General features: G+C 40.3%; 2 protein-coding genes and 1 long non-coding RNA gene across 5 annotated transcripts in view; 1 reads left to right on the forward strand and 2 right to left on the reverse strand.

Annotated features, from left to right (window-relative positions):
* Positions 1 to 334: 334 nt before the first annotated feature.
* LOC113261698 (cytochrome c) lies at positions 335 to 4,481 on the reverse strand. Of its 2 annotated transcripts, none has more exons than XM_026507908.4 (3): positions 4,364 to 4,481; positions 3,081 to 3,257; positions 335 to 2,964 (listed from the first exon to the last, which is right to left on the reverse strand). In XM_026507908.4, the coding sequence occupies exons 2-3, from the start codon at positions 3,247 to 3,249 to the stop codon at positions 2,816 to 2,818; spliced, it is 318 nt and encodes a 105-aa protein (XP_026363693.1). In that variant the 5' UTR covers positions 3,250 to 3,257; positions 4,364 to 4,481; the 3' UTR covers positions 335 to 2,815. The 2 variants fall into 2 exon arrangements, with proteins under 2 accessions (XP_026363693.1, XP_026363702.1); XM_026507917.4 differs by having other exon boundaries at positions 4,316 to 4,479.
* Positions 4,482 to 4,646: 165 nt separating this feature from the next.
* Positions 4,647 to 22,710, forward strand: part of LOC113261709 (uncharacterized) — a 53,897-nt gene continuing 35,833 nt past the window's right edge. The window contains exons 1-2 of one of the 2 annotated variants that reach the window (XR_003318493.4): positions 4,647 to 4,788; positions 9,411 to 9,521. This is a non-coding gene — a long non-coding RNA (uncharacterized LOC113261709). The remainder of the gene's footprint in view (positions 4,789 to 9,410; positions 9,522 to 22,710) is intronic. The other variant, XR_008956373.1, reaches the window with a different exon arrangement.
* The window catches only part of SPMIP4 (sperm microtubule inner protein 4), a 37,853-nt gene continuing 28,954 nt past the window's right edge, over positions 13,812 to 22,710 (reverse strand). Inside the window, exons 7-9 of the mRNA XM_026507896.4 lie at positions 17,873 to 18,047; positions 17,488 to 17,579; positions 13,812 to 14,697 (exon numbers count right to left, since the gene is read on the reverse strand). Coding sequence (XP_026363681.1) covers positions 13,879 to 14,697; positions 17,488 to 17,579; positions 17,873 to 18,047 — 1,086 coding nt within the window. The 3' untranslated portion in view covers positions 13,812 to 13,878. The remainder of the gene's footprint in view (positions 14,698 to 17,487; positions 17,580 to 17,872; positions 18,048 to 22,710) is intronic.

Raw genomic sequence — 22,710 nt, forward strand, 5'->3', positions numbered from 1 at the left:
TAAGAAAAGGAAGTGTGGGTTCTGTAAAGAGGCTAATAGATGACCTGGTTTATATGGAGTTTTAGAAGGCAGTGTAAAAAGCCAGGGTCAGTTCATGTGATATTACTCCAAGGAAATGCCTGTGTCACCTTTAACAGCAACAACCTCTGTGAGCCTGTTCAGATAGAAAATAAGAACGATACTTGTTCCATACACCTTATGAGCTAGTGAAGATAAGCTGAGAAGTGAATGAACTTTATAAAGCAATCTGAGTTTTAGGGCTAGAATTTGGCCAAAAGGTCATGTGAAAATATGTATTTGAGTTAGCAACAGATTACAGCTACATGTGCAAAGGTTCTATGACGCCTGTGTTTTATTCCACATTGTGAAACTACTTAAACCAAGGGAGATTAGAGTAAGAGCAGTCAAGGGTGTCAAAGTTCTAGAGATCATCAGAGCTAATTGAGAATACAAAAGAACACTAGATATGACAATTGATCACTGCTAAACTTGGAAGAGGTAATTTTTCACTATGACTTCCAAGGAATTTGACATGGATATAAAATGAGAAGTATTCCAGTAGTCATCAGTTAAGTGCTTTCACAAATGTTAATGCTCAACAGCAATCTTATAACGTAGCCATTTATGGTTATGTAAGTTTAACCATAATTCAAGGACTTAACCGCCAAATGTGATTAGTGGCTACTGTATTGGACAGCCCAAGTACAATCCATCATCACAGAAAATTCTATTGGACAGTGCTGTTCTAGGCAAAATCCAGAGTGTAGGCGGCACTTGGAAGAAACATTCCTTAAAAACCTGACTCACTTGTGATAGCACCAAGCCACCTATAATGGAGCAAAAGAAAGGAAGACATGGGTTAGACAGTGTTTTTTTTTTGTCCTTTCTTAAGATTTTGTCAGAGAGAGCACACATGAGCTCCCATGATCAGGGGAGGGGCAGAGGGAGATGGAGAAGGAGGCTCCCTGCCAAGCAGGGACTCTGTTCCCCGGACCTTGGGATCCTGATGAGCCAAAGACAGATGTTTAACCAACTGAGCCACCCAGGTGTCCCTGTCCTTTTTATAAGACAGCACATATACTTCACAGCTGGAAATTCACTTTTGAGTTAACTGTGGGATCACTTGTTATATATAAATCACAAGGGGCACGTAACAAGTAGAACCTGCCTAGAACACAGCAGGTACTTAGTAATGATCTCTGTCAACACAGGTTTTAGTTGATGCAGGAAGCACAGAAGTAGATCAACTCCCTAGCCCCCATGTCTTCCCATGATGATCTAGAGTTCTTATAAGCTAAATTGCTGTACTGTCTCTGAATACCACTAACTTCTGCAGTTACCAAGTTCTGTTACAAAGGCTTTTCCTCTGAATTACAGCAGGCTTTCTCAAATTGCTTCTGCATGTTTCCTGACTTGTTTGCTTACATTTCCCTGATGAGTGAAAGATTCACAAGTTACAAATTGCTTTGTCAGGCCTTAACAGGCTATCTAACACCCCACCACCTTTGAAACCACTGACAAAGCCTCTTCCCAGTCTCCTTGTCCCAGAGGTGGCTCTCATCACCACCAGATTTCCTTCACTGCGAATTTCACCATCTCCATAAAACTTCCAGGGCCTACTCTAAATCTTATGGCATAGACCGTGAATGAAATAACTCAGTACACAAATTATACAGTCATATACCCCAAAACATGACTAGAAGCACGTTATTCTATCCACATTTGGCATAAACACTCCAGTGTTTATTCTGGCTGAGGAAACTCTGAAGGATGAATTACTGAAGGTATTGTTCTAGTTCAGGGTTTCCTAGAGGACTAAGTAAACACAATCCAGTACTGTGACTAGTAACACTGCTCCACAAGTACTTACAACTGTTTCACTCAAAATTTTGGCATCAGTCATTAAATCAAGCACATTAGAAAAATCATGATCTGTGATTTTGTTTTTAATCATCTTAAGCCTTATCACATAATTTACAAATTTGTGCTGATGATATATCTCCTCTATTTTAACCCTTCTAACGAGTTGGCAAAAGCACCATTACCAATCATACACATATGGTATTTCCACAGCTGTGTCTTTGAATAGCTGTTTAGAAGACAATCCTAAATTATAATTTAGTCTGACTTAGTAGAGAATTCACCAGCCAAGTCTGCCGCTGTATTTCGTCACACTGAATTTTAAAAGCATCTGACCTTACAGATCATCTATAAAATGTGAGAAGTGTTAAATATTCTTTAATATTATACATAAACACACTAAAATGCCTTTCATTAAGCAAAAGGCAACATTTTAGATGCAGGGAATTTAATTAAATTGGCATAGTTAAGACCAAAATGATAAAATGGACACTGCCAGCTTATCTTCAACCCTTGCCTTTAACAGGCTAACGAACACAACTTGAAACACAGTTGAGTCTTGATGGTTCTGAGACAGTGAAGGGGTTTCCTCAGTATTTAAATATATTAATATAACAAGTTATATGTATCTAAATATAAAACCAATCTAAGTTTAGAGATAGCATTTACCATCTCTGTCAAAAGCTGAACATTACTAATCAATTCCAATCATATTTTTAGAAGGGGAAAACAGTGATAGCACTTGCTGAACCAGAATTACTATCAGAGTTCAAAAGCTGATCATACTCACTTAACCACAAGCCAATCTTATTTAAATCAGGACTGTCCAAAAGAAATATTCTATCAGCCATTCATGATCCAAATTCTGGTGTATGAGATCAATTTAAATACGGTACACATAAAAAAAAGTCATGACACATTTTTGTTTTGCAATAAATAAGGCAATGGCCAATTATTACTCCTTAGTAGCTTTTTTGAGATAAGCTATCAAGTCTGCTCTTTCCCCTGTCTTCTTAATGCCAGCGAAGATCATTTTTGTTCCAGGGATGTACTTCTTGGGATTCTCCAAATACTCCATCAGTGTCTCCTCTCCCCAGGTGATGCCTAAACAAGGAGGGATGTATTGTTAAGTATTTCACACTCCTGATAAAGGGCCTACCATTGGTTATATACATGCAATTTGTGCTTCTGTTATTTCAAAACTGCCCCCAGCCCCTTACCTTTGTTCTTGTTGGCATCCGTGTAAGAAAATCCAGGGGCCTGACCTGTCTTTCGGCCAAATAAACCATGGAGATTTGGCCCAGTCTTGTGCTTGCCTCCCTTTTCCACGGTATGGCACTGGGCACACTTCTGAACAAAAATCTTCTTGCCCTTCTCAACATCACCCATTTTTAAATCTAAAAATGAAAGACTCAATTTATTACCCTTTTCCTCCATGTAAAAATCCAACAGAAACAAAACAGTGGTCACTCTAGTGATGTAATTACTAATCCACTCCAAATCTAGGATACAAGTACCAGGGTGACATCCTGGTTTTTACTCAGTACACTTGGCAACACTCTTTAGTACCAAAACCACTAGTTGGAAGGAGAACTTCCTTAAATACGCATCTACGTGTGTTTAACTGAGGGAATTAAACCCCAAGTAAGCAAAGTGGGAACCTAGTTCAAAACGGTTTCAAGAGTTGAGGTCAAGGTCACAAAAAGTCACAGATCTGAGTAAGTTGAAAACCATGATTACAATAAACCAAAACTACCAAAATTTCAACCTTTAAGAAAGCCTAATCATTTATTCATACTACAAATTGAATCACTTCTCTGAGAAGTCAGAATACATTTAAAAAATAAAAGTCGTGCTTGATTCAGCCCGGCAGGTCACTACAAACTGCTTTGCTGTGTGGGTGGGAGGGCAGTGGCGGGCTGCGAGGTCTCCCAGGGCCCCCATCCTCCAGTCTGAGTTCTCAGGAGGCAACCACGAGGTCACCCAAACAAGCCGGTTTCAACCTACCTTTCTTGAAACCTACCTTCCCGAGATGCCTAGGCACGTTAAGGGGAAAAGCGACAGGTGACCCAGAAGAAAAATGACCCCTTTTTGGAGGAGCATCAGTTTTTGCTCCCTCTGAAGGAAAACGTGAGGCGCTACGCGCCGTCCCTCACATTCCCGCCGTCATCTCGGCAAGTCCTGTCACTTCCACAGCCCCTCAGCCCCGACTACGAGAGCCTGGGTCTCAGTCGTATTGCTGCCAAGTCTCCTCCGGACTTTCAGGACCCTGACCGAGTCCATTCCCCCAGTTAGTTGGGGTTCCGCCCCATCTTAAGCCGTGGCCCACCGGGCTCTAGCTGGCCACAGGCGGGGGTCGTTACTCTCCGGCCTGCCGGCCCTGCGTGGGCCCACCCGCGGAACCCGCGCGCTGGCCTCTGCCTGCCCGCGCACCCTTCAACGCAGTCGCGCGCACCCGTGGCTCGGCTTCCCTCCCGCTTCGGCCTCCGCGCCGCGCGCTCACCGCTCTTTCGTCGCGCGCGAAACGAAGGTGCCCGCTCGCAAGCCGGACGTCCCGCTCTCTAAATCCAAGGGCACGCCGGTCCGCACCTAAGTACCGGTGTTGGTGCAACCGAACTCTCTCCGTTCCCTCGCGGCGGGACGTGCGGCTACGCCGCGTGGTACGTAGTAACGCCACCGCGCCTCATTGGCTTCAGTCTCCAGGGCCTGCGCCAACGACCTGCGCGTATGCCGGCTAGCAGGGTAGGGTGTGCCGCCCGGGTGTCCTTCTGCTCTCTTGCCGGCAGTTACGACAGGCCATTGGATGTACGACAACGAGGCGGTGCCGGGAAGGGCTGACATCACCGTTCTGCCGTTGTGTGCATGCGTGTAGCCGAGGGGAGGGTGGAGCGGAGTCGCGTGGTGGATGGAGGGCGTTATCCTGCTAAGGTAACTGCTCTTGTGCTCGTTGACGTAATGCTCTTTGAGGGGGGCGTTTTGCCTGCCCGGAGGGGAACGCCGCAACTCTGACGCACGTAGAGGTCTCCTGGCTACCGTGCCTTCAGCTGGCGACCTTTACCCAGTCTCTGTCGTGGATTCCAAGGCTGGCGCCAGCCGCACCCAAAAAGCATAGCCGGGAACCAGGAATTGTTAAGTTGGACCCGAGCTCCTGACGTGTTCTTGTTTCGCCTTCACTCTGATACTTTAAGTCATGTTTCAAATCTCCCCTTGATGGACGCCGCAAGACTGGGGAATGGGGAAGGTGCTGCAGCTGCGGCAGAAACTGGATTGTAGCTCTGGCCCCCACCTGCCGGCTTTTGTGCCGACACCGGTCTCTCCCTTGCGTTTCTGTACGGAACAAGGAGGATGTGTAGGCAACATTAGGAAGAAACATCTTTACGTGGTTAGAAAAGTGTTGGAAATCTAGAGAGGATTTGCATCTCGTCCAACCTAGGCGTCTCCTCCACAACTAGCTCCCTTTCCAGATATGCTCAATTCCACTGGCAAGTTGCTTCTGACTCCCTTGTCCCTCTGATTCAGCCCCCAAGTTGTGAATGAATTTTTCCTCCTCATATTCTAACACTGCCATATTCATTCAGTCAAATGTTTATTGAATGTGTATTATGTACCTTGAATAAATAATTGAGGACTCCTTCTCTCTAGCAATCTTGATCCTGCCCCCAGTTTAAGCAATAGATAACTAGATTGCCTTACACCCCTTCCAAATCACTGGTACTATGATATCTGCTCTAGACCACCCATCTCTGTATATAACTGGATTATTTTAATTATTTTCTGTGTCCTGACTTCCAGTTCTCTCCTCTCTAACTGCACACAGTACTGCCACATAAGCATGCTGTGAAAGAGCAGAAATCACACTTATTCAAGACCTTCTGTGGCTTTTGGAAGTGACCAAGATAGTGAGCATTCAGGTGTACTCCGGAGGTAGGCTTATTTGGCTAATCAAATTTTTAAAAGACCAAGCGTTGCAACACCTTTCCAATTTAGCCTGTGCTTTGGAAGCCAAGTACTGATATTCTCACCCATATCCCTCCAAGAAATATGTGGTCTTTAAATAGGTATAGTTCTATCAAAATCTGTTGTGTTCGTTATATCAGAAGTTACTAGTCTTTGTAGAGGAGTTGACTCATGGGGAGTATCAGCATTGTGTTGATACTGCAGATCATACAGATGTAGCATTTAATCACTTGGCCAAGTGAATTGATTGACATCATTTATAATTTATTCCCACGAAAGGGAGAATAGAAAGCAGAAGTTCTTAATAGTTTTAATTAAGGACATTGTGGATAAAGAATCTTGTTACTGAAAGTAATGGGAAGATGAGGAAAAAGAAATAACAGCAAAAGTAAACACTTCGCACATTTCTTTAGTAAAGCAGATACCATAAGTTATGTCTTATAATATCTGTGTATTCTAGTTTGGAAGAGACACATAGTACTTACAGTTTACTCAAGATACTTGAGAGAATTAGTTGAAAACAGCAATATTGTGTTTTTTATTTTATGTCCTATCTGTTCCATCTACCTCCATCTTATCCCATAGGTTTGATAGTGGCTGGTAAGGGGTATAGCTACTATAAAGCAAATGTCTTAGATATTTCCTTCCACCAACATAATGGATGCCATATTTTTAAAGACTCTTCTGATGAAAAAGATCTAATAAGATACCCTCCCCCCAGATCAAAACATTTAACAAGGTCACAAGAAAGTAAGAGAAATCAGGTTGGAGGCAGGGGTGAGGTGGGGAACAAGAACTGAAAATGAATGTGGTAAGCTTAAGCTGACTAGGGCCACCCTGGGGACTTGCTGAAGTAAAAGAACTTTAGGCTTTAACAGCAGCTCAGCAGACCGAAAGTAAATCTCATAAAAGGTGAGAGTAAGGGGGTGAGGAGGTAAGGTTGGCTGAGTCCCCTGCATAATGCTGAAACACTTGAATCCAAAGGCCAAGATACAGTCTGGTCACCGGCAAAGGGAAAAACCAGGTTAGTCTTGTCTGGCTTAGCCTTAGATGATGTAGGAAAGAACATTAGGGTTCAAAGCCAATGGCCAACAAAGAATTCTTGAGACGTCTTTGGTGCAAAAAGGTGGTTTTATTAAAGCAAGGGGACAGGACCCATGGGCAGAAAGAACTGCACTGGGGTCATGAGGAATGACCCATTATATACTTTCAAGTGGGGAGGGGGTTAGGGATAGTGTAAGTCTCTAAGGAATTTGGAAGCAAGGTTTCTAGGACCTTAAGGGGGCTAGCTATTGTTGGGAAAAGGTCATTTATTGCCGTCTAATAAAACCTTAGTCATGAGACCCTTCAGCTGTATTTCGGTGGGGTCATATGCTTGGGGAGGGGGTGATTGCCAACATGTATCTTGGGGGGTTTAGAGATAAGGGAAATTTCTAAAGGAATTTTTATATGTTAAGTAGACTTACAGGATCCTGGGGGAGGGCAGGTTGAGCTAGGATTGTCTTTTGCCCTTAGCAAAGTATTAACATCCAGGCAGTTGTGTCCCTAGAGGACTGTCACTCTGCATGTTTCAAGGACTTGTCAATGGGCTGTAGGTAGTAAGAAAAGTCAGCAATTGTTCTTTTGCTTTTGTTTCCCATATCATTAGGTACCGAGTGGAAGGAAAAAGTATCCCCTGAGAATTCATAACTGCAGGTCAGCCCTCATGCAGTTTTAGGGTTTGATTTTACTCTACCCGTATGGTCTGGGAAACCTCTAGCTGAAAAATTAACACAGTAGTTGTGGATGAGCAGTGTGTTCTGGCATCTGGCAGAAGCAAACATAAACCTGCAGAGGAATATTTTAACCCAGGCCATCAGGATTCCCACACTTAAGAAATGCCAAGCATGAGATTATTATGAAAAGCAACAAAGAGCAAAATTGCACCCACAAAGGGCCATAGGAGTTGGAATTATTAGATATCAATGGGGAAGTAAAAATCTTACCAAGAAAGGGATGTCTCCTCACTTCACTATATTATGAGAGTAAAGTTGTTTTTTATTGAGCACGATAAAGTGGTTGTGTATAAGTAGTCCACAAGAAACTACCCAATCAGAATAAAATCTCACACAGTTTATGCAGGTAAATTAATTATAATGTTTTTATACCATGCTGTTTTTAGCTAGCATGTAACAAATGTGACGCTTTAGGATCAATTGTAGCCTATTCCCTTTTGGCAGCACAATTATTGCTTATTATTTGGATTAATGGTAACCAGTTTTCTGTAGGAGGACTTGTCTTCACAGTTTTTGGCCAGATCCTTCTTGGTTGAGTGTTTTTTCACATTCTTTGACCCTAAATTCACTGAGGAATTGGGGTAGCCATTTGTTTAATTAGTTGTTCTCATCCAAAAGAGTAATTAATCTTATTTTCCTGAGAAACAAGTAGTTATACCTACTTTAAGCTCCTAAGGTGAAGCTCTGTCTTCCTAGGTGTTTACATACCAAAAGGGATAAAGCCCAGACCTCGGAGAGATCTTTTACATTCTTAAAGGCTAGAATGAGGACTTTGGCTTTTGGATTTTCACAGGAAATACTCTTAGAAGGGGGAAACAAGAGAAATGGTGTCATTTTCCTTTATAAATAGAGAAAATAATTTTTATTTACCTTTTCAATGTGTAATATGAAATGACATTTAAAACATTCAGACAAAGCAGAAAGCAAAAGCATTTGCAATGAACAGAGACTATCAAAACAACCAGGCAGATTTTAAAAAGAGCCAAAGCTAACTTGTAGAAATAAAAATTATGATCATTGAATTAAACTGCACATAGTATGATAAACATTTATTTTCTTTAGCTTCTATGGAAGCAGCTTAGCTGGGTTTTGGTTCTGGCTGTGTTTGCAGTCAAACTTTGAACAGAGATACAATTACCTGAGGTCTCAAATAGGACTGGAGAATCCCAGAAGCCATCAGGTAAGGTTGGAAAGAGTTTCTGACTTCCTTCATTTAGTTTTGGAACCACATGTACTCTCCACCAGCCTAGGAGTGAATATTGGGTCCTCTGCCCTCCCATGCTCTGCTGTCATCATCAGCTGATGGCAGTTTTTTAGCTCAGGTTTTGATAAAGTGAAAAGTACAGTCACCAGGAGTCCTCTGACCTGCCAGCTCTCAAAATTCTTGGTGGTTAAACTGGGAGAAAAGACCACAGAAGACACTTGTAAGCACACACAATCCCTCTGAATGAATTGTTTTCTTTTCCTGTAATTGCTTTTGGTTTTAGAACTTGAAGAAGTTTTAAACAGCATTCTCATTTGGTCATCTTGTAATCCATTTGGGTCTAGTTCAGTCTGACAACTGGAACAAAAAGAACCTTAAATTTGGTGCATGTTTTAGTTTTGGTGCTGCTGTTTCTCATGATCCTCAGCAGAGATTAAGAAAGAACTCAGTTTGCACACCAGATTCCTGAAATTGGTGGGCTTGACTTCCTGGCAAATTGCTGGGTTCTTCCACTTTTCTGTTCAGGACCACTAAATGCTGAGATATAGATGCATACCAAAATAAAAGTATTTCATTGTGTTCTAAAGTTTGTTTTTTTTTTTTTTTTAATGTAGTGTTTGTGTAAAACCACCTTTTGAAGCAGCAACTATCATGTCTGAAAAGCAATTGATGTTTCCATTAATCTTTTTCTGGGGGAAGCCTTAATTCTAAGGATTTAACATCCTGTAAGTAAAGTTTAACCTAACAGTTATTCCATAAGCAGCCTTTTTATTGTCAGACCATTTTAATATAATAAAAAAGTATACATTAATATTAAAAAGTATATATACATAAGAACTATAGCATATAAATCAGAAAAAACGTAGTACACTGGTTGCGTATGGCAGATTTAAACCGTTCATACGGAATGTAATGGTTTGGGTTGCAGTAAGGTATATGTTGGGGTTTTAATGCCAGCTGTCTCCAGTACAAATCTTCTATCTTTTTAGTATCCGTGATTTTTGGAAATGTTCTTATGTCACAAGTGTTAGTCAGATCTTTTGTCGGGTAACAAGGTGGGGATGCATAGGTAGATAGCAAGCTTTGTTCTTGCTTAATCTTATATTCTGGTTGTTTGTCCTTTTTAGAAATGTGGTTTGCAAAATATTTTCTCCGAATCTGTAGTGTAGCTTTTCATCCTCTTAACAGGCTCTTTCACACAGCAAAATTTTTAAAGTTTTGATGAAGTCCACTTCATCAATTTTTTCTTTAATGTATCACATTTTTGGTGTCAAGTGTAAGAACTCATGTCTGAATGAAGCACATCTAACATTTTCTCTGTAAAGCACATCAAAGACTTCTTGCACTTAGGAGTATTAGCACTTCAGTACTGTGCTTGGGGACCATCTTAAACAGTAAAATCACCAACAAAAAATACAAAAATGTGAAAAACGTGGCAGGAAGTAGACCGTGAAAAGGATACTTTTGGTTTTTTAATTTTTTTTAAAGATTTTATTTATTTTTCAGAGAGAGAGAGCACACAAGCAGGGGGAGTGGCAGGCAGAGAGAGAAGTAGGCTCCCTACTGAGCAAGGAACCCTTGCAGGACTCGATCCCAGGATCCTGGGATCATGACCTGAGCTGAAGGCAGATGTTTAACGACTGAGCCATGCAGGCGCCCCCAAAAGGACACTTTTTTTTTTTTAATGGGGATTTTTTTTTTTTTAAGATTTTATTTATTTGACAGAGATAGAGACAGCCAGCGAGAGAGGGAACACAAGCAGGGGGAGTGGGAGAGGAAGAAGCAGGCTCACAGCAGAAGAGCCTGATGTGGGGCTCGATCCCGTAACGCCGGGATCACGCCTGAGCCGAAGGCAGCCGCTTAACCACTGTGCCACCCAGGCGCCCCCCAAAAGGACACTTTTAATATGAGAACTAAAATAAGAGAATAAGACGGCAGTGTGTAGCCTTCAACCCCAGCTGTGAATTATCTTTCTCCTGGAGAGTTGATGTATGTCAGTTTTCTGGTAGCCTAGTGTGGAAGGAGCTGCGTCTCTCAGCACCGAGGAGTTGGTATTTATAAGATCACTGTGCTGGTTATTTTCTTCTTGCCTGTCTACATCCATTTTCTACCTTTCTTTGCCTTAGTACATTGGAATCTAAGGACTACATCACCTGAGCCTCCTTGCTGTCTGGCTTCAGGTTGGATATATCAGTGGGAGGCACGGTAACACTGGACTGTCACCTCTTCTAAAGGGTTGGGAGTGGTAAGGCTTCTTGCTGTTGCTGGTTCCTGGCTGCCCCACTATTGGAGGTTCCCTTAACCCTGCCCACATTTTTGTAAATTGTTCCTTTACTAAACTCCTCTCAGTGGAATCCTTTGAGGGTCTGTTTCCTGCTGGGACCTGACTGATACAGGTACTTACTCCTCCTGGTTTCAGAACAGCATCCAGTTCTCAGCTATGCCTGGTATTCTCCATGCCAGAAATCCTGTTTAAACTTTCTTCAGGTAATTATCCTCTGGACTTCTGCCAGGGTGAGGGAAGGCAGTTGCCTCACACTATGGAGTGGGGCAGGGCAGGGAAAGGATCTAGGGAGCCAGCTGTGTCTTAGCTTTCGTTGTCTTCCTTATTTAGCAACCTCTCACTCCAGCCCCACCCCCTGCCTTTACTCCCAGACCCAGAAGCTCTAGGTACTGATTTCCTAAACCTTTTAAGAAGTCTGGTGTGTAAATCAGGCTGTTTTCCCTACTGCCAGTTTAGAGTTCTTAGTGTCTTCAGCCAGTTAGGATCTATCTTTCATTTATATCTCCTTTCCAAAATGTCCTGATGTCTTGCCTGGCTGGTTTATACTTTTGTGTATAGGATAAAACAAACAAAAAACAGAATAAAAACCCAAAATAATTTACCATAGTTTTAATGTGCTTTTTAGAGTAAGTGAGATTAGATGCATGGACTCAATATATTTTAACCTGGAGGACTCCATAAATATTTTTCAAAATTGAGCTTATGATGAGCATACTTGGAGGGTGGTTATTTGCTGTCACCTAGTAAGGCTTTAATAACCAGAGAGGTAGGAGTAGGTCTGACATCTTCTTAGGAGTATTGAGGAAGGTGACTAAGACCCGTGTGTGAAGAGAAGGCTGTGTCACTCCTGCATAGAGGTGGGTGGAGTGAATGCCCATAATCCTAATACAATTCTGTGTCCCTGCAACCCAGGGGAAAATGTGGAATTAAAACCCCCAATTCCTATACTGCAGACTTGCATCTTCCGGAGTTTTTCACAACGGTAGTCTGATGATAACCTCTACGAGAAAAGGATCAAATTAATTTGAGAAATGTTTATGTATCTTCCCTCTACCTCACATTCCCAAATGTTTCATATTAAAGGCTATGGAGAATCCTGTGATCAAGTAATGTGATTGGCTTTGTTGCCCCTAGTTTTCTCCAGTATTATTTTACCATGTAAATTTTTGCATCCCATAATACCTAACATAACTAATATAACTAGTGCTCTAAGATAGAGATTGGAAAAAATTTCATAATTGTAGTCCAGAATCGTGTGTATATATACACACACAGACACACACACACATATATATACTTTTTTTTTTTTTTTTTTTGACAGAGACAGATAGCGAGAGAGGGAACACAAGTGGAGTGTGAGAGGAAGAAGCAGGCTTCCCGTCCAGCAGAGAGCCCAGTGCGGGGTGGATCATGACCTGAGCCGAAGGCAGACACTTAATGGCTGAGCCACCCTGGTGCCCCCAGAATAGTTTTAAAGGAGGTGTAATTAAATGACACGATCATGAAACATAAAAATCAAGAGAACACTCAACAAAACACTTCTTAGAAATTCCTTATGAACTTTCCATGATAAACTATGTCTAAAATGTGCCTGTTGGCACATTAAATGAGTTGATTTGCATTTGAGGGTTAGCCAAACTCTTGGTAGACACCTTCCAAAGATATTTGGCTTTAGAGTAATTGATATCAAGCCATGTGCTATGATGTGCATGTTTATGTCCCCCTAAAATTCATATGTTGAAATCCTACCCCTTAAGCTTATTAGAAGGTAGGACCTTTGGGAGGTGATTAGTTCATGAAGGTGGGTCCCTCATGAATGGTATTAGTGCCCTCATAAAAGAGGCCCCAGAGAGATCCCTTGCCCCTTCCACAATGTGAGGTTACAGTGAGAAGATGGCCGTCAGTGAGGAAGCAGACACCAAATCTGCCAGTGCTATGACCTAGGACTTCCCACCCTCTAGAACTGTGAGAAGTGTTTTTGGTAAGCCACGTAGTTTATGGTATTTTGTTTAGCAGCCCAGGCAGACTAAGACACCATCCTTTCTTGCCACAATTAGAGCTCACCAGTTACTAATTAAAGCCATTGTTAGGCCTTCACAATAAAATCATTTTTTCCCTTGCATAAAAGAAATGGTTATGTTTCTCTTTCAGAGGGCTAAAGGAAAGGAAACATCCAACTTTGCATGCATGCATGCAAAGCATTTTTGGCTTCATTTTTTTCTGCCAACTTATTTTGTCCACTTTACATAAAAAAAACCAGGGCCCATATATTTAATTTATTAAGTTAATGTAATTTATAGCACTGTCTCTCAGTTAACTGGGCATTTGAGTTTTGTCTTTTGTATTTGGTATTATTTTGTACAAACATTTACAGAACAGGACAGTGTTCATATATTTATTTTATTAAGGTACTATAGTTTGTATAGACATTTGTCTATTGGGCATATAAATTTCAAATACTCGTTTTTATAAAACAATGATGTAAGCTTTGTCATACACATTGTTTTTCAAGATTTTGGAAAATTTCCTTGGAGTATAATTTGAAAATGAGATTAAAGACTATAAATTTTTCTGGTTCTAATATTTTATTGAAATTGTTAAACTTTTCAAGAAGTACGAACATCCACTTTTCTGCATTCCTCTGACCAGATCCTAACTTAAGTTCCTGAAAACATAAACTTCATTAGCAAGATCATTATGGCTCTTCCAGAAAACAGAATCCAGCAACATGGAAGAAGTTCTGTTATATTTTTACTTTCCTTGCAAGAAGCTGGGTTTTGAAGGAAAGGATGAATATCTCAATTATAGAAATAATAGGAATTATGGCCATAGAATTGGTGTTTCATCCCTGAATGCTCCTTATCCCTGAGGTCTTTATGGTCTTCTAGAATTGATTTATGGAAACGTTTTTGTGCACCAGTTTTTGAGAAAGAGTTCTTAAGCTCCAGCAGGTCAGTCTGAGGCTTGGCCACTCCAGCTCTAGGAATCCAACCCAGAATAGGTCTTGTTTCCTCGTTTTCTGTGTTCAAAGACGACTGTTCTTCTCGCTTACTTAAAAAATGTTCTAAATCAAAAGCTTCCAAGTCTGGTTTACTTTCTAATATACTGGGCTTACTAAAGCTAACAGAGTTTTGACACATAGTACACTGGTCACCTATGACAGATTTAAACCGTTCATACGGAATGTAATGGTTCAGGTTACAGTAAGGTGTATGTTGGGGTTTTAATGCCAGCTGTCTCCAGTACAAATCTTCTATCTTTTTAGTATCCGTGATTTTTGGAAATGTTTTTATGTCACAAATGTTAGTCAAATCTTTTGTTGGGTAACAAGGTGGGGATGCATAAGTCGATAGCAGGCTTTGTTCTTGCTTAATCTTGTCTTCAATTTCCTGTTTTTTATGGGTGACACCAGCCAGTGTGTTGTCACGAAGTGCCATCATTTCTGTAGAACTGGGTACAAAGGTATGAAAAGTACACAAAACTCTAGGGGTACAATCTGGACAGGAAGGTGGTCTTTGCTGGATAGTAGCCTCCAGAGGACGTCGGTTCTGAATCAGTCGAGCAATTCGTCCTTCCAAGGGTCTGGGAGGTTTTAAGACAGGATGGAATTTTTCTTGCTGTAGTGGTGGGAAAAAAAGGAGAAAATCAGTTAATAAATCTGGCCTTGTAAGTTTATCACTACAAATGGCAGGTCAAAATTCATACCTATTTTCCCCGAGTAAACATGGGATGGGTATAGGAGTGCATATTGCAATATTTGTTTGTTTGTTTACTTACTTATTTATAGACATTGACATTTGTGCCCTAATAAACACATGTTTTTCTCTTCTACTGGTTTTTGCTAATATGGAAGGGAGATAGATATTTTTACTTGGCTGTAGAAAAATTCCTCCATAGAGGAACTCTTTGTTTTCAAACATTCAGAGATACTGAAAGAATCTCAGGAGCAAGGCTTCTGCCATCCCCAACAGATGATGTTAAGAGTTATGTGCAGTTATTTAAATCTCAGTGAAAGCCTTTCTTATTTGGCCAACCCAAGGGTTCTTAAACTTTGGTTGAATCAGAATCAGCTTTGGAGCTGGGAAAAAATGAGATTCCTAAGCTTGATCCTCTGAGATTGTATGATTCAGAGGTTCTGCAGTGGGACTCAGGAATCTGCTTGTTTAACAAGCATCTTGGGTGATGCTGAGGCCAGTGATGGCGCTGGTCTGTGGGGAGCTTGTCATATCTGTGCTTTTTGAGGTGTTTTACAAATATTGTGGATCATGTCTGGTAACTGTAAAAGTAGTGCGTGTATTTAAAGGTTATTAATATATTATTTAATATATGCCTGTGGTGGTGGGACAGGAGGAAGAGGGAGGAGTTGATGAGGAAAGGGCATGTGGAAATTTTCTGGGATGATGGTAATGTTCAATATATCCATAGGTGGTTGGGTTGCAAAAGTTGTGCATTTATCAAAACTCATTGAATGTGTACTTAAAATTTGTGCAATTTCATTGAATGTGTATTTTGCCTTAAAAGAAAAACTGCAACAAATTGAACTCTGTTTAATGATATGCATGCTGAATGTTTAAGGCTGAGTATCCTGTTGTCTGCAATTCACTGTGAAATGCATAAAACATAATAAAGTGTATTGATGGATGGTTGGAGGGATTTGGAAAGATGGATTATGTGATAAAAGAAGTATAGCAAAATGGCAATGGTAGAATCTAGGTGGTGGATACATGGATGTTAATTGCAAAATTATTTCAACTTTCCATATGTTTGAACATTTTTATGACAATATGTTGAAGAAAAACTAAAGAATGGATAGATGGTGAGGATGGAATTGATAGTAGGGATAAAATAAATAAGAATGGTGAGAAGATTGTAACTGTAGTTTGGATTTAGAAACAAAATGGACTTAGGAGTGTCTTCTTGGATGCTAATTTGCTCGGAGTTGGAGGAATTTCCATCTGTTATTGACAAATATGTTACAAACGTTAGCCAATCAAGTTTGAGTAGATACTATGAAGAAAAAAAGAAACCCCAGCTCTTTGAATACTGTGTTAAATTTGTCATAAAGAAAAAGTCTAGACGGTATCATATCCTATTTTACAGTATCTTTTTATGCAAGAAGTAGTTTTTAGTATCTTTATTTCATTCTACTACAACAAAATATTTCAACACTTATTATCTCTAAAACATGCCTTCCCAGAGTCCATTATTTGTGTTTTAGAAACCAGCAAGATTCACTAAAACGTACTTTTAAACTTTAACTATTTTGGGCATATTCTGTCTTGTTATTAATAAAAATTTAGTTGATGATTTACTTGTAGAATAATTTGCACATAATATACTTGACAAGCATTCTTTGTATAACTGTATGTGTATTTTTTTGTAAACATGATAAAGCTGCTTCCTGAGGGGCTGGACCCAGAGGGTCAAATCTGTGGAAATCTGGATAGCAGCTGAACATGCCTGACAATGTCAGTATATGTATAGTGTTTTCTAGTATTAGAGAATATTTTCTGCAAGTGAAACATAAAAAAACACTTCAGTGAATGATAAAGCACGGTGGAACTACTTCAGGTGTTACGATTTTTTTTTTTTATCACCTTGGGAAATACTGAAGCGAATGTAAAATAAATGAGTTCAGTCTAAAAAGAGTTCATACTGAAATATCTTACAGTCACTTTTTTGGGTCTTTCCACAATTTATATCTTTGAAAATACTAATTTTATTTTAAAAACTTTGTAGTTTTATAGGATAAAATCTAGGCCCTGAATAAAACAACATATATGTATACTATTACATTATTTTATTTCATGTATATAAGTAAGCCAACAGATGATAATTTCTGTCACTAAGGGCTTGATCATTTCTTTCAAGCCATTTCACATAACCTATTAAGAAATCTGTATTGAATAATAAAATAAAAATTATTAAAAAAAGAAATCTGTATTGATATTTGCAGAGAATTTATTGGCTTTCAATTGTAATTTGGCCAACTCTCCGTTATTTTTTGTGGATATCAGGAAGAAGTCTTTATCTCTTCCAAAACGGTGATAATGTACAAGATATACAAATATATAAAGATTCATAGAATTTCATTAAATTAAAGGGTAAGCATTTGTAAACCAACTCCTTTGTAAACTTTAGAAGAATAGCATAGTAGAAAATCTTTAAAAAAAAAAATGCAAAACACCGGAACTGTGAATAGGAACTGTTCTTTGAAATAGTGGACAAGGGTATTCAGAGCAGTTCAGATCAATTCAGAATTAACTTCTAAGATGAGTTAAATTTTCCCTTTACCAGCTTGGTCACCACAACTCATGAAGCAAAGAAAAAGTGGGCAAAGCAAGAAGGAGCCTAACACCTGGATGCTTTCCCCCTAAATAACTTGAGAGTTGACTGCAATTACTTACAGGCTCTGGGTCAAATCCTATCTGTCCAGTTAACTCTGCTACCTCCTTTTCATGGTAATCATCCAGTTCAAGGGGGTTCATGGGCCCCAGACCTTAATGGAAACATCACATCTTATTACTTTGTTAGAGTAAATGAAAGATGATACTTAAATGACCTTTTATAGAAAAACTTACCCATTTCCTTTTGTAATATGATTAGAATGAATAAATTGAAAACAAATTTTACCTCCCAGTTTCTCACTAAGAAAAGCTTACTACCCACCCTAACTTCTATTAGTACTTAGATTAAGAAACAGGGAAAAACACTAGAACATGCAAGCTTGTAACAGCATTTGTCAGATATTCTAATTTTGTTCTTTTTACTTGGATTAAAGTAAACTCATACCTGTAAAATCATGAGTGTACGAAGTGATCCAGTGGGACCTCTCAAGATTTCTTTGTATGTTGGCTTCTTTTAGAGAGCTAATAGGGTCCCACGAATTTAAAGAAGTGTTAGGAGCGAAGGTTTTAGGAGGTTTTGGGTAGAATACGGGCTTGTTTTTCTCAACACACTTAGGAAACTAGAACATGAACATAAGAGGTTATTGTCGTTAATGTTATCTAGTAGTGTAAGGGCTGATTCACTGTCATCGGAAAGGAGGGTCAAGAAAATTCCAAGCTGAAGTCAGATACTATTTTTTTCTTCATTAATTACTAACATTCTGCAACTTCACTGTATTTAGATTTAAACACAATATTTTATCAAAGGAATGGTGAGGTCTTTTCTAAAAGTTTTTTGCTTTAGTAAAGACTCTGTCTGATAACGTACATTGGAGAAATGTCCCTGGGAATACTCTACCTGCAGTAACCGCGCCCTGAGCCGAAGGCAGACGCTCAACCGCTGTGCCACCCAGGTGCCCCAGAGCCTCTAGTTTTGACTGCATTTGGCTCATAGAATTTTTAATTTCTACCAGATTTGCTCTCATTTCTGCCCTTAGAAATTCTATATTCTTTTATTAGAGATATAAAGGGCTCTGAGGTACTCCTTTGGCTAAGTACAGCCAAAGTTGTGTGCTTCCCACTTCTCTTTCCTTGCCTGAAATGGCACCATTTGATATATTTTATGGATTTCTTTCTTTCTTTGTTTTTTTAAGAGAGGGGGAGGAAGAGATGAGGAGAGGGAGAGAGAGAATCTTAAGCAGACTCCACGCCCAGGGCAGAGCTGGTCACTGCGCAATCATGACCCTGAGATCATGACCTGAGCTGAAATCAGGAGTCTGATACTTTACCAACTGAGCCATCCAGGTGCCCCCATTTTATTGATTTCTGATGAAGTTTAAGTCACTCAAATTCAAATAAAATTTTTTATGCTGTTGACATAACTGTTTACTATGGAGTTTATTTTGTATTTTCAAAAGGAGGTATAAAAATAAATGAATGAGTGAATTTCTTTGCAGTCTTGTTGGCTATTTAGAAATTCACTTTTTCTCAGATTGATGACACTCAATACTTATTTACTGAGTACCTATATGTGCAAGGTAGTAGTGGCAGGGAACAAGGATGGATCAGAAGTCATCCAGGAATACTGACTAGAGGGGAGATAGGGCATGAACATAAATGACTGTAAGATGGAAAGTAACTCTTTGTTATAAAAGAGGTTAAGAAAGAATTGTTTGTTAAACAAAAGGAAAAAAGAAAGAATTATTTGTAAATTCAGAGGAGGAAGAGATTGATTCCAGGTGAACAGGGAAGTAGGGCTGGGACCAGAGAAGAAAGGAGAAGACAAGAGGCCATGTTATGTCATGTTACAGAAATAGGCCTTTAAGGACATGCAGAGATGGGGAAGCCAAAGGAACAGTAAGAGCAGAGGTATGGATGGTGGTGGAAAGTATGGAATTAACTTTCTTGAACACTGTGCGCTTGTCCTGACAGGCCCACGCTTAACATTTGCAGGTCCTGGGGCTAAAGTATAGTGAGAGCCCACATTCCATTAGTCTAACTAGTTTAATTTATAAATTAAGCAAATAAGCTGTTAAATAAGATGTGTTCCATTCTCCTACCTTGACAAAATACCTTCATGACAAGTTCAAATTTAAACTTCTTAGACTGTCCTAATTCTGTATTGGGACATGGTAGTTCAGAAAGAGCTAGTTGGTGGCCCTTGGCCTCAACATCCCGTATGGCTTTCTTCCTACCCCCAATTCCATCCCAAATTATGAAGTGTCTTGGATATGAGAGTACCCTGACTCTCAAGTTAAAGCTCCATTATACCTATTACTTCTGTTTCCAGCAAACAGCCATCCCTTGGCCACCCCTTTGACCTAGAGGTATATACTAGCTTGGAAGCAGTGTCAACCCCTGGTAGGATGGACCCGAGGAAGAGACCTCATGAAGGCCTAGTACTGGTACTGGCTTCAAAGCCATTTTGTCAAGGATTTCTGCAGTCCAACATCAGGCTGGGGCAGGAGACTGGGGAGTATGGTCTCTTGATAGACATATTGTTTTGTTCCCGTAAGCATCCTGTGCCATAGGGAGGGATATAGCCAGAGGAAGGCCTGAGCTGGGTCTAAAGGCATGGGGCCTTCTAAAATTCCTGGATCTAAGGGTGATGCTAAATATAGCAACCCTGTGAAGTTGAAGTGCTCCCCATTTTCCATATATGGAATAGTCATGGTAAAAGGCACTTGACAGAAGACTGTTTCAAGTATTATGTAACCACCTGTATAAACCTTTAGTGAATACATGGCTTGCTTATTCTTTGTTCTCTTTATCATGATTTGCAAAGCCAACTTAGAAATAAGGACTTTTTTTTTCAAATATTGTTCCAACAGGCTGGATTAATCCTGTGTCTTAATCTAGTTTAAATAACAGTAATGATGGGGTGCCTGGGTGGCTCAGTCGTTAAGCATCTGTCTTCAGCTCAGGGCGTGATCCCAGAGTCCTGGGATTGAGCCCCACGTTGGGCTCCCTGCTCGCTGGGAGCCTGCTTCTTCCTCTCCCACTCCCCCTGCTTGTGTTCCCTCTCTTGCTGGCTGTCTGTCTCTCTGTCAAATAAATAAATGAAATCTTAAAAAAAAAAATAACAGCAATGATGTACTGAAATGCAGGCAAGGGCACAGAGGAAGAAAATAGGGGATGTGAGATTTTGCTGTAACCTCTGATGTCTTGGGAAGAGTTTAAAGAGTCAGGAATAAGGATGCTTGGGTGGCTCAGTCAGTTAACTGTCTGCTTTTGGCTCAGGTCATGATCCCATGGTCCTGGGATCGAGTCCCATATCCAGCTCTTTGCTCAGTGGGGAGCTCGCTTTTCCCTCTGTCTACTGCTACCCCTGCTTGTGCTCTCTCTCTCTGACAAATAAATAAATAAAATCTTAAAAAAAGAAAGTCAGGAATATTTGAGAGTAGAGAGCTGGCCAATTTTCAGTATGTTAAGGTAATAGTATTGAGAGGATAGTGAGAGAGGGGCTGCTGGTGACCATCCACTCAATAGGAATTCATTGATTAAATGTACTATTCACAGGGTGAAGTTTGTGTCTGATATGCAAGATAAGTACAAAAGCAGGAAGGAATTCCGGTTCCTGAGATGTTAGTATCTAGGCAGATGCTCCAGTTTACAAAGGAGTGATGTTAGTTGTTTTAAATTTGGGATACATTTTCAGAGGAGTAGTACTGTATAAATTGTAGTTACATTCCCCGGTAGACCATAAAAATCTATGTAATTCGTAAGTTGCTTAATAAACATTTACTGAATACCTATTACATGCATGACTATGTGCAAGCTTCTAAGGGCCTGTGGTAAGCATCAAAACTGTGAGTTGCCACAAAATAACAGAAATTAATACTATTGTAACACATTTAAAAAATCAGGAAATTAAATATAGTTTTTTGTTTTTAGTCTTGAATGATGGTGCTTAATCAGTTTTAATAGGGGAACAAGAACAGGTTTAATTTGGAGACCACTTTGCCCTTTGGACAGCGTAGTACTGGGTATGCTGGTTCCTTAGTGGATCATTTTTACATTAAGAAGCTGTGATTAGGAATTTTTTCATTTACATACGAAATGAATAGAGAGCATGAAAGAGAGAGAGAGTGTGTGTGTAAATAAGAGATGAGAGACTGGCAGAGATACTTTCCTTTGGAATCAAGCTAGGACTTGGGAAGAGAGAGTTGAAGGGAGAACAGGATGCACAATGGGAGGAGAGGCTGCCTGAGATGGAGGAGGAAGAGTGGAGGGGCAGGGTGAGACCATAAATGGGGAAGCGTGCAGGGTAGAGAAGAGAGAGCCTACCAGTTTATTTCCCATTCTGGATACGTTGGTTGTTGCTGGAGATGAGCAGGTGGGAGGGTGGGGCCCAGGGTGCTGGTGGTGATGGAGAAGTGAACTGTGGGCAGCCAGTTATTTGACAACACATTTCTAAAAGAGGTACCTGTGTCCTTGCCAAATCCATTGTGGTTATTTGAGGATGAGCGTGGATGATGGGTGTTCTTGTGGAGAGAAAGAACTGTCCTAGGAATGAGGAATGTATCTCTAGGAGGCGGATGGGCACTTCAGATTAGAAAGATGGCAGATGGTTCAAGAAGGAAACTACACTCTTCTGTAAGGGTGATATGAGTGGATGCTCTTTCCAAGGGATGCCAGCAATCTTTCCAAATATTTACAGTTAAGGAAAATTGGATAGTACGCTCAGTTAGGCTTTGAAAATGGTTTGTTAAAATATTTTAAATAGTCAAAGGTTGGAGAGGTTCATAGCACTTGATCTCTGTGGTTATTATATCTCATCTTTCTCAAAAGATGATTACAAGGGGCATGTGGGTGGCTCAGTAGATTAAGTGTCTGACTCTTGATTTTGGCTCAGGTCATGATCTCAGAGTCGTGACTCTAGGAGTGGGACATGGCCGTCCACCTGTTCAAGGACCAGTGAACTAAGCCAGGCTGTAGGGGGTAAGGAAGGCCAGACTCTGAAGGGTCTCTAGAGCTCAGTTAAAGCGTTGGGATTTACACTTAGGTAAAGGGGAGCTAGTCAAGATTGTTGCACAGGGGTGAGATATGGGGACAGCAGCATTTTCCTAAGCAGTACGAAGGGAGGGAGATTGAAAGAAGAAACTTAAGCCACAGAGCTGGAGACTGTGGCTATAATGTGAATGGTTTTGAGAATAACTTACCGTATTTCTGGGTCGCTTTGATATAGATTTTGCTTGAAAGAATGAAAGAAGTCCAGTAAGATAGATGATTCTTCAAGGATTA

The sequence above is a fragment of the Ursus arctos genome, unplaced genomic scaffold (assembly GCF_023065955.2).
Source record: "Ursus arctos isolate Adak ecotype North America unplaced genomic scaffold, UrsArc2.0 scaffold_3, whole genome shotgun sequence".
NCBI lineage: Eukaryota > Metazoa > Chordata > Mammalia > Carnivora > Ursidae > Ursus > Ursus arctos.